At 42.3% G+C, this 15472-nt stretch overlaps 1 protein-coding gene across 1 annotated transcript in view; it reads right to left on the reverse strand.

Moving 5' to 3' along the window:
- Window positions 1-1415: 1415 nt before the first annotated feature.
- Window positions 1416-15472, reverse strand: part of LOC145411372 (neural-cadherin-like) — a 58100-nt gene continuing 44043 nt past the window's right edge. Inside the window, exons 18-26 of the mRNA XM_080281404.1 lie at window positions 13085-13246; window positions 12098-12289; window positions 10232-10410; window positions 9832-10021; window positions 4822-4931; window positions 3804-3935; window positions 2603-2809; window positions 1987-2238; window positions 1416-1634 (exon numbers count right to left, since the gene is read on the reverse strand). Of these exons, the coding sequence (XP_080137530.1) occupies window positions 1561-1634; window positions 1987-2238; window positions 2603-2809; window positions 3804-3935; window positions 4822-4931; window positions 9832-10021; window positions 10232-10410; window positions 12098-12289; window positions 13085-13246 (1498 nt within the window). The 3' untranslated portion in view covers window positions 1416-1560. The remainder of the gene's footprint in view (window positions 1635-1986; window positions 2239-2602; window positions 2810-3803; window positions 3936-4821; window positions 4932-9831; window positions 10022-10231; window positions 10411-12097; window positions 12290-13084; window positions 13247-15472) is intronic.

The raw sequence follows: 15472 nt of genomic DNA on the forward strand, positions 1-15472 counted from the left end.
CTTGAATACGAGTGGTCCGTCCTGATTTAAATCGCCTCGGAGTACCCAGAATAAAAAGGAAACTAAGGCATCCCAGTGAAGGAGTCGAGATGTTTACCACTTCAATCAAAAAACGTTTTTTTTAACCTTGCTACTTTCAGACGACGTTATTCAGTTCTCTTGTAGTGAAGGGGTTAATGAGGGCTACGTCTAACCCCCCCAGTTCGAAATTAAAAGCATGAAGGTAGGAAGGGAGAGAGAAGAATAACACGTCGTCAGATTGAAGGACTCGTCATTGCCTGATTGGAAAAATACTTGTGAAAAAAGCAGCATCCCACCCGAAGAGTTTATATACTGGTTACTGTAAAGCTACGGTTGCGGACAAAAATAATGATCCACTCCAGAATAGCAAATAACAAACTTTTTAAAGAATAATTCATAAGAGTTTCATATATTAGACTAAATTCTGGAACGATATTTTTGTCCGGAACTGTACAATGGGAACTCGGAAAAAAAGAAAGAAAATGCTAGGCTTCACTGAGCATGGGAAGTGCGAGTTGAGTATATCAACCTTTTCACTACGATGACTTTTTATTATAATTTTTCTAACTTGCAGAGGCTTTTATTCAGTTAATGGGAGACTTTTCGAGCAGGTGGTGTAGCTTCCATTAACCCCTTCTGTGAGAAAGGCCTTTGTCTAACATGAATTCAATTGCCTGGAGTAGCAAGAAAAAAATAAAAATAGATTCTTTTTATTCTTCTGCCATCCGAAGATCTTACTGAGCTATGGATGAAGCTGTAGTTGTAAAAGGGTTAATGATGGCTGTATCTGACCCCTGGAATTCGAAATATCTCCCATGAACTTAAAATAATCGTCTGGAGATAGTAAGAATATATTAAACGTCATCACAGTAAAAGGGCTAATTTCGGCCATCCTCATTTAAAAAAAAAATCTGAGCATAGAGTATTTTTATCTCATAAGTTTCCTCCAAATTTTAGTTAAGCATAATAGGGTGTTAATTTTATCATGGGAAGTTTGGAATTCAAATTCCATGTCTGAAACTAATATTGAGGTTTTGCAGATAAGACAACCTTACAGTACTCGAAAAATATTCCAATTCTGCGACTTATACAATTTTCATTATATAGCGTCCATGCCAAAACATGGAGAATATTGGTACTGAGACCTTTTTGTGTCGGTGGAATAAAATCCTTGCCTCTTGGAGATCACCATATTGCTACGCTACTTAAGCAAATCACAGAATACACTGGAAAATGGACAGTTTGCTCTGATGGCTGACACCAACAGCAAAACTACTTTTTAAGAAAGGCACTTCGCGACCTTAGCGCTGGGGCTGAAAGTGGTTTGGGGGGAGGAGGCGGTGTGTTGCTGGCTGTTGTGGTAAATGTGGTGGTGAAACTGGTTGCTTCGCTGGGACAAACGCCAGGATGAGCCACTTCCCGCACCACCCCATTGGAGATGTGTACGGTGGTGACGGTGGGCAGGAGGGTGTCGTGGCTGGAGGAGTTGGTTTTAGGGGAGGAAGCAACTGACTCGCCTGATTGCGAGCCCGTTGGATGTCAGGACTCCAGCATGTGTGCCACTTCACGAAACCCACCCAGGAACTTGGCACTCCCGCTGCAGCTCTCTAGGCCTAAGAAGACGGAAAAAAAAAGGAAAAACGTCAATATAGCTACATATCTCTTGGCATCTCATCACATGAAAAGCACGTTTGATAAAAGTAAGTTAAAACAGCCCTATCCCTACTCAGCAAGGGGATACATAGACAGGAAAATGTACAAGAATGTTTTCAATTGTGAAGGGCCACAAAACATTGGGAAATTTGGTTTAGAATCTATGCTGTTCTGCAAATGCATTTAATTATTTCATTCAGGAGAGAAACAGGTGATTTATACAGCAGATGGATAATCTATCCGTCAAAGGGTTAATGAACTGGACGGACACACTGTAATAATAATTTCTTCGGGGCGGGAGGGGCAACTTACATGAAGACAGTGACCCAGGGGAAGAACCTTCACCTTCGTACGCGTAGTTCCTCAAATCATCCGCCGTGGGAGTGGTGCCAGTGCCGCCCTTCGTGCTGCCCCCGACCTTCTGCTTCACTGCCTTCACGGCCGCCCCTATCTTGGTGTCTTTCTCCATGTCCGGCGAGGGTGTGGTTGCCAGCCGAGGACGACGCTGCTGCTCCTCCATGCTGCTCGTCTCGGAGGTGGCGTCCACTTGTAGTACATCCACGTCTGACACAAGGGAATCAGATTTATTGTTATTACTATAATTATTATTATCATTATTATTATTATCAGTATTATCATTCTCATCATCATCATCATCATCACCAACAACACAACAACATAGCCCGGTCGCCACTTTATGAAAAAATGTCTGCCCGGGCTCCATAACAACGTAGCAGCGAATGATGAACACTGCCAGGGATCTTTTGCGCAGAGTAAATCATGACAACAATACAGAGTGACGGTCTCGAGTGCTCAGTGTTGTGACAATAGGCCCAACCCCTTCAATCCGGTAACGTGTTTTGTTTACTTGTTTATGTCATTTCAAGACGTTCTGCTTTAGAGATACTTCTTGCAGTGAATGGGTTACCTGCGATATTTGGGTTCTTGGCCCAGGCAGGCTGACCATTGGCTTTGGGGGGCTTCAGCAGCTGAAGCTCGAGCAGGTTGGGTGTGTGGTTGGGGGGCGGCGACCCCTGGCCCTTGCAGTCCACGGTGCCGCCCTTCACGTCAGCCAGGCTCTTGCGTAATGCGGCGCGGCGATGGTGCTGGTGCAGGAGGAAGGCGCACACCAGCACTGCGAAGGGTAGGGAGAAGGGGGTCACTGTAATGCTTCTAAAGTTAGGTTCGGTTGGGCTAAGTTGTTAGGCTTGATTGGTTGGATTAGGTTTAATTATGTTGGTTTGGCATGGATTGGATTGGGATGAGCTAGGTTGGGATCGGTTTGGTTGGACTCGGTTGGGTTGGGTTGGATTGGGTTGGTTTGGGATGGGCAGGAAAGAACTGGGTTGGGATAGGCTGGAATGGACTGGGATGAGATTGTTTGAGTTACATTATATTAAGGTTAGGCTTGAGGAGGAAAATTAAAATAAGCTAGACGGAAAGAAGACTCAACACACTGACCAAATAAATAATCACGCTTACTCTAACGATAATAATACGCTGGTCAAATTACAGTGTAATAACCAGAAAACAACTTGGCAAATTGTAACATAGCGTCCTCTTCTCGTCAGCTTAAAGAGAATCGTTAATTTGTATCTCCAAATTACCAGCTTATTACTACATATGGAATGTAATTTTGCCCTCTGTACATTATTTATGCTGAGGTAAACTAAAGACAAAAATATAGGAACATATTAAGGTCAATTCTGGAAAATAAACAGCTGTGGAAGATATGCTAGTGTCGTTCCTAGTGATGCAGTTTACCTATTAAAAAAATAGAAGAGAAAATGGCAACTCGTAATATACAAATTGATCTTTGAGGAGGGGTGTTTGGGACCTTCCTATGTATAGTGATTATGTCGATAAGTATATAAAATATCTAAATAGCAGAAAGTTTAACAGAAGGGAGTATGATGCACAAACCGCTAAGGAGGATATGTCAGGAAGTTACCTCTTCCTGCAAACTGTATATACAAGAGGAAAAGGTAGGAAAAAGAGGCAGGATGATGATGATGATGATGATAATGATGTACTGAGTGAAATCGGTGAAGAGGAGGTGTCTGGGAGTCTCCTACGCCAATGAGAATATGGGCCAGGGAAGGTACAGGGAGCGTAGGGAAGACACTGACGCAGGAGGAAGGTGCACCAGACCAGGATGGCGACGAGGGCTGGAAGGGACAGCTTGAGGGATGTTTCGCCCCCGACGGCCGGAAGGTGGCAGTGCTGTCCGCTGAACCCCGCAGGACACCCACACACGTACCCTGCACACCAATACACACACAATACACTAGGCATTAATAATATTTTTTTCATGAAGATTTTATTGTTAACCATTTCATCCCAAAGACGTCATATTGAACTTATTACTATCAAGCTATTTTATGCAGCTTAGGGAAGCATTCTGGTAAGAAGGAAGGTTAATGAAGATTATGTCTAATCACACCATTTCGAAAAATCTCCCCTAGGCTGTATAAAACTGTTCGGAGATAGTAAGATAACTAAAAAGACGTCCTCGTGTTGAGCTGGTATACCATGGTGACTCAAATGGGACTATGATATGTGGATATACGTGCCCACAAAACTATAAGGTACTTACCGAATGCCTGTCATATCAAACAAAGGATCCTGAGGTCTGGGTGAAAACTGATGAAAACGGGTCGAGAATATAGCATACACTCGGATATTTTTGGGACACTCCATACACGCAAGAGAAGACGCACTTTTGGTTTGTGGCATTATAAAACTGGCGCGGGTGTCAATCAGGGAGCATGTCATCGACCATTTATATACCATACTTCGCTCTCTCCCTCTGTCTATCCGCCGGTCTATCTTCTTGCCTACCTATCTACCTGTTTCTTTTCCTTCTGCTTCTATTGTCTGTCGAAACCTTTACCAGGGTGAATGTTTAAGCTGATCCCACATCCATTACTTATCTCGCTTTCTCCCTGTCTACCCACGTGTATACAGTATCTGCTAGCATGCCTACCTACCATTATTTCTTTCTACTGTGCCTATTCTCTGTCGAAGAGTTTATCTGGTTGCCTGATGAAACAGGTTCCACAACAACTACATGCCTCGCCGTCTCCTGTCCACCTGCTTACCTACATCTATCTCTTCCTTCTATTTATGTTCTGCTGAAGTGTTTACCTGGCTGAGTATTGAAGCAGGTTCCTCCGCTGAGACAAGGCTGCCAGGCACACTCGTCCTCATCCTCACACGCTGTTCTACTACCACTCAACACACGACCCTCACCGCACCTGTAGGAGACAGACAGAGCCATCACTAACCTCTTCACTACTAAAAATTTCCTCTCAGCTGCATCAATTCGTCTATTCGGAAGTCACAAGAAAAGCTGCTGTAAAAGTAAAAGGGGAGTGCAGAAAAAGAGACCTACAGCCCAACCCGAAAACGTCCCATACTCCAGTACATCTGTTCTGAGTGTGGAGAGCTATATTTGTGAGTGCAATGAAAGCTGGGACAAACACAGGTGTACTGAGAATACAATATATACCTTCTGTTATACCACCATGTCATTCATCAGTCAGACAGTCTATATTTCTTCTCAGTCCAGAAAAGAATGTTCCAAAGGCAAAAACGGAGGGGAAAACATGCTTAGGAGTAATATGGTGAAGACTGTCGCCTTCTATGGTGTGTTTTTGTAATACAGTTATCTGAGATAGTCCGCCTTTTCCATAATAATCTAATCTACATTTTCTTTATCAACCAGTCTTACGTTTTCTCAATATACCAGTCTATATTTTCCTTTACTCTTCCTTTATATATCAGTCTACATTTTTCTTATACATTAGTCTAGATTTTTTTCCCTATCAGTCAATACCGTATATTTTTAAAATCTATCAGATGGTACTTCCCTTTGTGTAATCCGTCCATGGAAGTAATTCCTTTTTCCTTTGTGCATCAGATCCGGTTTCCTTTTACACACACGGCCTACATTTTCTTTTATCCTGTATGCCCTCCAGCTGTCACGGATGAAAGATTTTGTGCACTATTTTTCAACGAGAGGAAGAGAACGACCTGACCAGCTTTATGGCTCGTGGGGGTTCCCGGCTCAGGGTATTGCTTGTCTGCTTGCTTACTTACCCTGTCACATTCTTTAACCATTTACGCTTTATGAAGTGACTCTTTCATTTTTTCCACTTTATCTGGTAAAAAGTCTCACTTACGGTTTTGGTTACTCAACTGTCGCATTTTCTGATTCAATTAAGGTACTGGGTGCTCTCTTGCTACACTTTATGAAGGAACACTCATTCTTTCATTTCATTTAGTAAAAAAGAAAAAAGTATTGGTTACTCTACTGTCACATATCACGAAGGAAGATTTCCATTTTTTCACTTCATCTGGCAAGAAGGGAAATTAAAGGAATCTGGGCTCTCTATTCCTACATTTTATGAAGGGAGACTTTCATCTTTCCACTTCATCTAGTAAAAGGACTTGTTAATCTCATGAAGAAAGGGGGCAGTGCTACAGTGAAAATCCTGAAATAATTCTGTGTTTGTAACTATATACTTGCGTTCATAATTTAGGTCTTCATACAATTACAGTATCAACAGTGTTTAGTATTAGTGTAAACTGATATAACAGCTAGTAAATAAGAAGTGCAATACTCTCGATAAAAGCCACATAATCATCACTGTAGAGTTTCATAATATAGAACACGACTGTCATATGTTACTAGGGTAGTTTCCTTTGATGCGCTCGTAATGAAACAATTGCTCACTGATTTGTGTTTAGGACCGTTATGAAATGCGACCGAAATGACTGGAGACTGAAGTTATGACGGAAGCATGTTCTGACTCTTTAAAATGTGCTGTCGGATTTATTTTTGATTAGATGCGATCGTAAGTTAGGCAAAGCTTAAGACCACAAGTTACTATTAAGGTATCTTATTACACAAACAACTGGTACCAACTATCATAACTCATTTTCAAGCAAAATAAGCCCATTCTCCTGTCAGGGAACATAATCATCAACATTCATTTATACTACATACTTAACTTCTCGTATAACACTTCTTAATTTACCCAGCGGCTCAAAAATCACTCTTAACACTGTATCTAGATATTTCTGTCACCCCACACCATGAACCATCTCTATCCAAGGTCACCCATGTGGGACGCTCATCAATTTTTAACTAGTTCGCTGTGTCAGGTGGATATTGACGGTAGGAGGAATAACACACAATATTCAGGGCCGTATTGTCAAAACCGAGAGGTAGAAAAATTGTTGGTCTGTCAAATTTAGTTACACACCTGAGGGGCAGAACTATTCCTGTCCTCTGTTCGAGCTGAAAATTTAGACGACTTCATTTAGCTTTAAGTGAGTTAGAGAAGGCTGAGAGTGTTAATCCTACCATTATCACGCTCGGATTAACTGTAGCGTTATATTTCCTCTAACACCAGACGATTTTATTTCGCTAAGGGTGAGTAGGGAGAGTTGAAATTTTTGATAGTTGTTTGCGTCCAGTACCTTTTTTTCTCTTTTACCTTTCTCCATTGTGTCCCCCCCCCCTTTTTTTTTCCTTAATATCTTCAATGTTTTCTTAACTTTCTGTATCAGCTCTAACCTTCATTCGATTTTATTTTCTATTTTATTCTCTCCACCTCCTTTACTGGCCTCTTTTTCACATTCTTCACAATTTCCCGTTTATTTTGCCATCACCCTTTATCTTATTCCCGAGTATTCTGCGCACCACATTTCTGCACCTTGCTCTATTCCTTTCCTTCCTCCTAATTTTCCCCTTTCCGTCTCTCGTGTTCCTTCCAATTGTCTTTTTATTAGCTTCTTGTCGTCCTGGCCTCATCTCGCCGGCTCGTTCTGTTCAGGGCAGTGCGTTTGTTGCCTCTTTGTCGACACTATAACAGTCTCATCAGTACGTCACATCTATCATCAACATACCAGCCCTAGATTAACCTCAGCCTTTTCAGCCTTAACCCTTCAGCATTTCGTACAAAACTAAAAATAGGTGATTTTGTTGTGCTGAAAGAAATCACTGCAGTCACGGCCGTTAATTATGTCGGGCAAGATCTCCCTCAGCTGAATAACATCACCGCAACCAGAATATAAAAGACAGGTGACGTCTTGCCCTAGAAAATGTTAACTGAGATAGCTTGCAAGGCTTTATTTAGCAGGTGTCTCCCTTACCTGAGTGCAACTGCCTGGAGGGAACCATAACTTTAACCATTTGCTGGGAATGACCTATTTTGCCTTTTATTTAGGTTAGCTACTGACGGTTTTCCTAAGTACAAGAGAAGGCTAAGGCACTCAGTATGTTTAGCACTGCCACGATCAAAGCATTAGCAGAGTATTAAGAATTTCGTGTTTTATTCCAACTCAGAACGGACGATTCTCTGTCTCTGTCTGTCTGTCTGTCTCAGAATCTCACCGCAGTCAAAGGAATATTAAAAGGTGATGTCTCGTCGAGTAAAGGTACAAATAACTATCTCTATTATAACTATTCCTGGTAGAGTCACATTTTAGTCTTTCATTCAGGTGAGCACAAGATGAATTTGGCCACTCGGCAAAAATTCAAGCAGCCATAGAATTACAACCAAGATTATTCTATTACATGAGATTAATTCAAGAACGAGCTTTTTATCACTTAGGCTTTTCAGTATAAAGTTGATTAGCGCTTAAAGTTTATCGTAAAATTCTGGTATATTTACATTCCTTCCCTGTTTTTCCCGCCGACAATTTGAATTCCAAATTTAATCAAGGCTACTAAATACGTCTAATATATTCGAATTTAAACAAGTATGGGAGAATTTTCCTCGATGTAAAATCACCCTACAAACTTTAATTACGGGACTATAATAACTCTGGGACTTTTCATTACTTACTGGGAGCTTGGACAAACCTTTTTTTTTTTTTTTTTTTTTTTTTTTTTTGATGTTCAGGTGAGACGGAAACCCTGCTGTCAAATCCATAAACCTTTCATTTCGAGTACTTTTTCTGTAGTCTAATGTTTCTGTTGCCTCTGTGTTTTACTTTATTTACTTATTCTTTAAGCTAGAGAGGATTCACGTAGCCTTTGAAGACCCTTTCACAGCTTGAGGTCCTCAGGTTAAAAACTGCACAGGAGGAAATATGATGGGAGAAAGAGAATACCAAGGCCGAAGTTGGTGGATATAAACGATACAATAGAGAGGTAGGCGTGGACTGGCTAGAGGAAGTGGAGATGATGGGTGATAAAGGAACTCATGGGGATTTTTATCAGGGCCATCATGAATATATTATGGAATGAGAGAGAGAGAGAGAGAGAGAGAGAGAGAGAGAGAGAGAGAGAGAGAGAGAGAGAGAGAGAGAGAGAGATTCAGATATATGTTGATGGGCTGTTTTTCGTATAATTCTTCTACGATTTTTTTTCGCAATGAACCTACATCAAAAGGCCCAATATTGCTTCTATCAACCACTTATTAACCGGGACTAATTGGCTGTAACTAGACTATATTTTATTTCACTCTCTCTCATCTGTAAATAATAACTTCCAAAACTTTCCAGCCATAATATGCTAAGTGACTGAAAATAGGCTAACTCACCTGGCCAAATTCCCGCTAGGTTACATGATTTCCCTTCCATAGCGAATCTGTGTGCTTATTACACCTTAATATTTTCTCGTTTGTTATTTATATATTCTTTGGTACGAGAAATTGCCTCTATAAATAAGTTTTAGCACTGCGAAAATAAGTATTAAAAAGAAAACTGATGTGCCAGTAAAAAAAATAAAAATGGAAGTGGGTGATGTTCGTCTACATGTTTCAGTACGTTTGGAAATTCTGAACAACATCAAAAGTTTGACTCATAGCAAATTATTACGCGTCAATAAAGACACAAAATGCAAAACAATAAATGGACGATGAAAAAGGATATTAATTACGCTCCAGTATTTTGGCACAACTGAATGGGGGAAGTTCTTTTTTTTTTTTTTTTTTATCAGATCTTTCATTCGTAGTTCTTCTTTTTTTATTACATTAAAAATATTAAACAGTAAAGCACAGCCAATCTAACAATGACTTTCTGTCAGTGTTTTGTCTTCCAGGTTTGTCAGTCTTTCTCGTTTGTCTGCCTGTTTGTCTGTCTTTCCTGTGTGTGTGTGTGTGTGTGTGTGTGTGTGTGTGTGTGTGTTTCCTCTCAACTAACCCGCAGTGGTAGGATCTCCATGTGTCGATGCAGGAGAGCGGGGCCTTGCAGGAGACGTTGGTGCAGGCGGAGGGGGCGTCGCACCCCGTCTCCACGCCCTTGAAGGTGCTCGCCTGGCCCCACGCCGTGTTGTTGTCTCCGGGGGGCAGCGGCACACTCCGTCCGGATATCCGTAGGTCGTCAATGCAACCTGGAAGCGTTATATTGAAGTCTTTAAACTCTCCCACCAGAGTGTGTCCACATATACACACACACATCAAAAAAAGATGAAAGTAGTAACAGCTCACCTGCTTACCCGAAACACTTTGTGGACTTTCAGGACTGGCTCTGAGCTTTGACTCCATAAATACATATTTTAATTCAAATATATTACACATGCATACAATAACTGTTCACGTACTTTCCCTAAAATCATTGTGGACTTTCAGCTTGGTGCGGGTGATGTACTCCGGCAGACCCCCGACCCTGACGCCGCCCTGGCCGTCCATCCGCAGCAGCTGACTCCCCTCCAGCACCACCGAGGCGTTGTATAGGTCACCGTCACCTTCGTCCACTGACAGGAATGTTGCTGACCCGTACCTGTCCAGTAACTTCGTGAATTAAACAGTTCGGTGGTTGAAAGAATGAAAAAAAAAAAAAAAAAAAAAAAGGCATCGGACTGAAGAAGCTAAGGTTTTCAAAGCATCTTACTTGCTTTCGCTATAATGGGGTCATTCATTTATTTTTTTTGTTGTATTTTCCTAGGGAAAGGGCTTATGTACTGAACGGTTTATAACTAATGTATCTCACGATGCATATAAAAGAGATGATCAGTATAATGAAAGAGTTTATGAGCAATACCTCTAAGCCCTTCTTTGAGAGAGCTTTATGTAGGCGACAACTGCTTATTTATTGCATTTTTGTCCCAAATGGAAAAAGTGTTAATTTTAACAACAGCCATATCCATACCAGCTGACCTAAAACCCTCGTTTCACAGGGTATAGCATCCTTGTCCTATCCCACCTCCCACCCTCATCCCGGCATTGCCAACCCATCGCCCTCCTCCTACCCCAATTTTTGTATACCCCGCCCCCCCAGTTCAAATTTTAAAGGGAAATTTGTTTTCACTGTCAGTGCTGCTCCTACTATACAGTCCATTTTCACACGGTGTGCTAGAACTGTCCTGTTCCACAATTCATCATCATCCCCGGCCACCCCTCTCCATCCTCCTCGCACTTTTTGCACCAGCATCAAACTTTCAAGAGAGATCTGTCCCCACTACCAACGTCACCCCTCATACAACGTCCATCTTAATACAGTGTGCATTTCCATCCCGCCATCCAACACCATTTTAGCCCATCCAACTCATGACTCACACTCCTTTTCGCCCAGCTAACCCATCTTTTGCTCTTACACCTGACTTGCATCTTACCAGCCTACCTACAATACTCCTCTTTACAGCATAAACTTCCTCGTCATGCCTTGCCACCTCCACCTCAAAATCTTCCTGCTTACATCCGCACGCTCCCCACCCGCTGTTCTGACGCGGTGAATATCAGTATCAATGAATGCCTCAACTACCAACCGATCATAAGTGCCCAATACTCAAAAGGCTATACTTCTCCGGTCACGCCACCCATTTTCAACCTAGACCATCCCATTCACTCGTCTCTGCCCACCTCTCTCAGCCATGGAAAAATCACAGTCGACATATCAGAAACTATCGTATAGATAGGGTGAAAAGATCAAACTGTGAGGTGATAGGGGTCGGTGGAAGTAACAAACAGTGAGCTGAAAGATGACATATAGGAACACACTGTGGGGCAGCAGATGACAGTGTATTGAACTGACAGAGGTGGACGAGAACAGTGAAAAGGAACAGACATTTAAGTGGGGAAAGGCCATCAGAATGAACAGACGGAAAAGGGAGGGAAATGTGAAAGGAACAGACGGTCAGGTGGGAGGGGACAGTGAAATGAATGACTGACTTGGGAGGGGACAGTGAATGAAACAAACAGATAGATGAGAGGAAATAGGGGAAAGAACGGATTCGAGATAGAAGGGGACGGTGGAAGGAAAAAAATGGTGCAGAAATGGAATTCAAGTGAAGGACGCCATTTATTTGGTACCTGGTGACCTATCGAAGGAAGCAGGGAATAGTGGAGTGGAAATTTGAAGAGGAAGCAATATTTCAGGAGAGGGAAGTGAAAGGAACGGAGAGGCAGAGGAAGATGCAAATGGTGAGAAAGTGAAGAGCATGTGAAGGATACCAACTGGATAAGCATACCTAGTGGCCTGTAGGTGGTGCCAGCGACCGTCTGAGAGCGAGATCCGCGTGAGGCAGAGTGAGGACTGTGGCTGAGTGTGTAGGTGCAGAACGGCACAGAGACGCCCACCTACCAGCTGCACCGACCAGCTGTCCCGCCCGTGCTGCGACGACAATACCACCAGCTCCCCGCGCCGCCTCCACGTGCGAAACCTGTCAGATGTGCGTCGTAGGTGCTAAAAAGAACAGGGATCAGGTTCACAAGCAAACTTCCAGACACATCCCTCTAACATGGAAGATTTGTGGTGGCAGGAAAAGACAAGGGAAGGAAAAGGCAGAATCTTCCCGTATAATTCATTCTTCCTGCAACATCGATTAGCTACGAGAGGAAATTATTACCTCCAAGTGCGAGATCTATCAGACGGACATTTTAGAAACCGTCAACGGCTGAGACTCACAAAAGACTGTCTTAGGGTTAGTTCCTTCTGTAAGGAGTTATTAGTTCATCCCTCTGACGCAGTATATTGTATTTTACTCTTGGTACCGCCAGATAATTTTACTTTAGTTTCTGGGAGACCTTTCGAACTGGACGGGTTAGTTGTCACTTTCTTAAAACCCTTTCACTAAGCCACGTCTTCCGTAACTGAATAAAAAGGTTTGGAAGTAGAAAGAAAAAGCTACGTTACTGGATTGAAGAGCCTAAGATTTCAAAACATCTTAATAGCCAATTCCTCGCCGTAACTGAAATTTGTTTTTGCAGCGTTATATTTTTTTCTTCGACCCCTAACGTATGCATCTTAATCATCACCCTAACCCTATTTCTTACTCAAAAATTAACGATTTTCATTTCTGTTAAATTATTTTCCCTAAAGCACACCGTCTATATATTGCAATCCGTCTCTACTCTCACAAAATATAATATGCTACCGGGGTTACGTAAAGGGGCTGCTGGTGACAGAAGCAATTAATTTTTTCTCCATTTTTTTTCGAGTTGGCACATTTTCGCACCTGAGTGTGATGGAGGTGGTGTATGCGAGGGGCGTGAAGGAGAGGGCCAGTTTGATGTAGCTGTTGGACAGGAAGGTGGTGGGCGTGGTGGCCGCGTCACAGCCCGGACCCGCCCACCCCGGCTCACACTCACACCGCAAAGAACCAGGCGAACCTTCACACCTGTAAGTAGACAATGATAATCAGGTGATAGATAAAATATTACCCTTACACTCACCGCAGAGAACTAGGAGAACCTTCACATCTGCAAGTATATTGTGATGATTAAGTGACAGATACAACTTAAGACTTTAAATCGTAGTCCACTCCGGTTCACACTCGCACCGATGAGAACCAGGAGAACCTCCATACCTGCAGAGGTCAGTGATATATAGCTGACAGATACAAAATTATTATATTCTTAATTCCAGGTAGCACTCACACCGCAGCTCACTGGGTGACCTTTAACACCTGTAATTTCCTTGTGGTATTTGGCTAACCAATGCCACTTGACATTTACTTATATCCTGACCACATGGCTCAGAACGACGCACCGCATGTCAGCAGATGACCTTCATTACCTGCACGTGGGCAGTGATATTTAGCTGAAAGATTCACCTAGACCTTAACTCTTAGACACCTAAACAGAGACTTTGTATTTCACTTGGGTAATGTCGGACAGTGTCATTCAGCTCAGAGGAACGCACCGCACATCCTAAGGCGTCCTTGACAAATGAAGTTGGCAGTAAAATTTAGCTGATAGATAAAACAATATTTCCTCCCAAAACATCCAACTCATGGCCATCCTCCTCCTCCTAACCCCTTCCCACTGATGAAAGGAAAGTGTAGAATCCGACAAGAGGAACAGAAAAGCATAACAACAGAACTATCTCCACAACGCCCAGTGAAATAGTCCCTACATTCATTCACCCAATATTCATCTGACATTTCTAGGTACTCATTATCTCTGATTTCATCATGTATATTTTTACGTGATTTATGAAGAATTACATCGTGATCGATGAAGTCATTATTTTTTATTTCCAGTAATTAGGTATAATCAAGGAATGTCGTACGTAAGACAGACGCAATCATGGAACAAAATACTTCATCAGAAAACTGTCTTTTAATCAGACCAAGTTAATTAGAACCACATGATTCCGTGAAACTAATTCCATGTTTTCTCGGGAAAAAAAAAAAAAAACTGAATAAAGGGGAAAATAAAAGTAGTACAGTGTCGCCAGTATTAAAAAAACGAAAATAAAAAGAAGGAAAATGTGGAGAGGGAAAAGAGAAGTACGGGTTGTGCCGCGAGGGTGGAGGCGGCAGTGGGAGTGGGAGGTGACGCCTGAGGAACACGATGGACATAAACAAACCCGGGCAACAACCCAGGCGTGGACCTGCTTAATTTATCTTGAGGGAGAGGCAATTTTGTTCCCAGAGACCACAGCTGGGGTTCTTAAAATTACTTACGATAATTTTCCTCTCGTAGCTATGAAAGATTTATTTTTTCTATACCAGGGAAACAGGAAAATTTCTATGATCTTCCTGCAATACAAATTTTCGTTATCAATGGGAACTAATGTCACGAGGACCTGGTTACCTCACAAAGGGAAGGTCCTGCACTCTATGTCCGTCCTGTAAAAAAAACAACGCATCTTTCATAAAAATAGGGAGTGACAAGGCATGGGCGTGCTTAATTAACAGGGGATGAGGGAAGGATGCATTCGTTCGTGAGGGATCTGGACTGAGATTCATAAAATACCTTACGACGATATTCCTGTTGTCAGTAACTAAATATTTTCTTTCTCTTTTCTTCTGTCTGTCTGTCTATCTCTCTCTTCAAGAACATAGGACATGAGAAGCTTTTGCTTTCCCCCTAAATTTACTTCCTACAAGAGTAAATCTTAGTTATGCCAGAAATGATCGTGCTTTGGTGCTTGAACGTGCTGGCAGAATATGTGTGAATGTGTGTGTGTGGGGGGGGGGGGCGCTTCATTACAGACGAGACTGTTCCTGGCACGCTGAAAGAGCAGGCGACAAGAGGAGGGAAGGGGGTGGAATGAAGTGGAGGGGAGAGCACAGAGTAGAGATGAGTGGAGGGGAGTGAGAGGGCCGAGGAGCAAAACGCGTTCCATAAATTTACTTCCTGGCATATCCGGAGTTGTCTCACTTATGGCCATATTCAGTGACACAGGGGGGCTTCGTAACACTTTTTCTCTTGCGATTTTCTTTATGCATTGCATGGTGCTAATACTGCCACCACTGTCATCAACGTCCCTCTCATGGTTGGAATATTTTAAAATCCATTACAGTGAACGTCAGATGATTTCATTCAACTGACAGTGCGTGCAGGAGTCATTTTTTAAAATATCGACAAAGTCTGCACCAGTAACACACAAGAGGACA

Source organism: Coenobita brevimanus, chromosome 89, assembly GCF_032717465.1.
Source record: "Coenobita brevimanus isolate Jiangsu-jjx chromosome 89, ASM3271746v2, whole genome shotgun sequence".
Classification (NCBI taxonomy): Eukaryota; Metazoa; Arthropoda; class Malacostraca; order Decapoda; family Coenobitidae; genus Coenobita; species Coenobita brevimanus.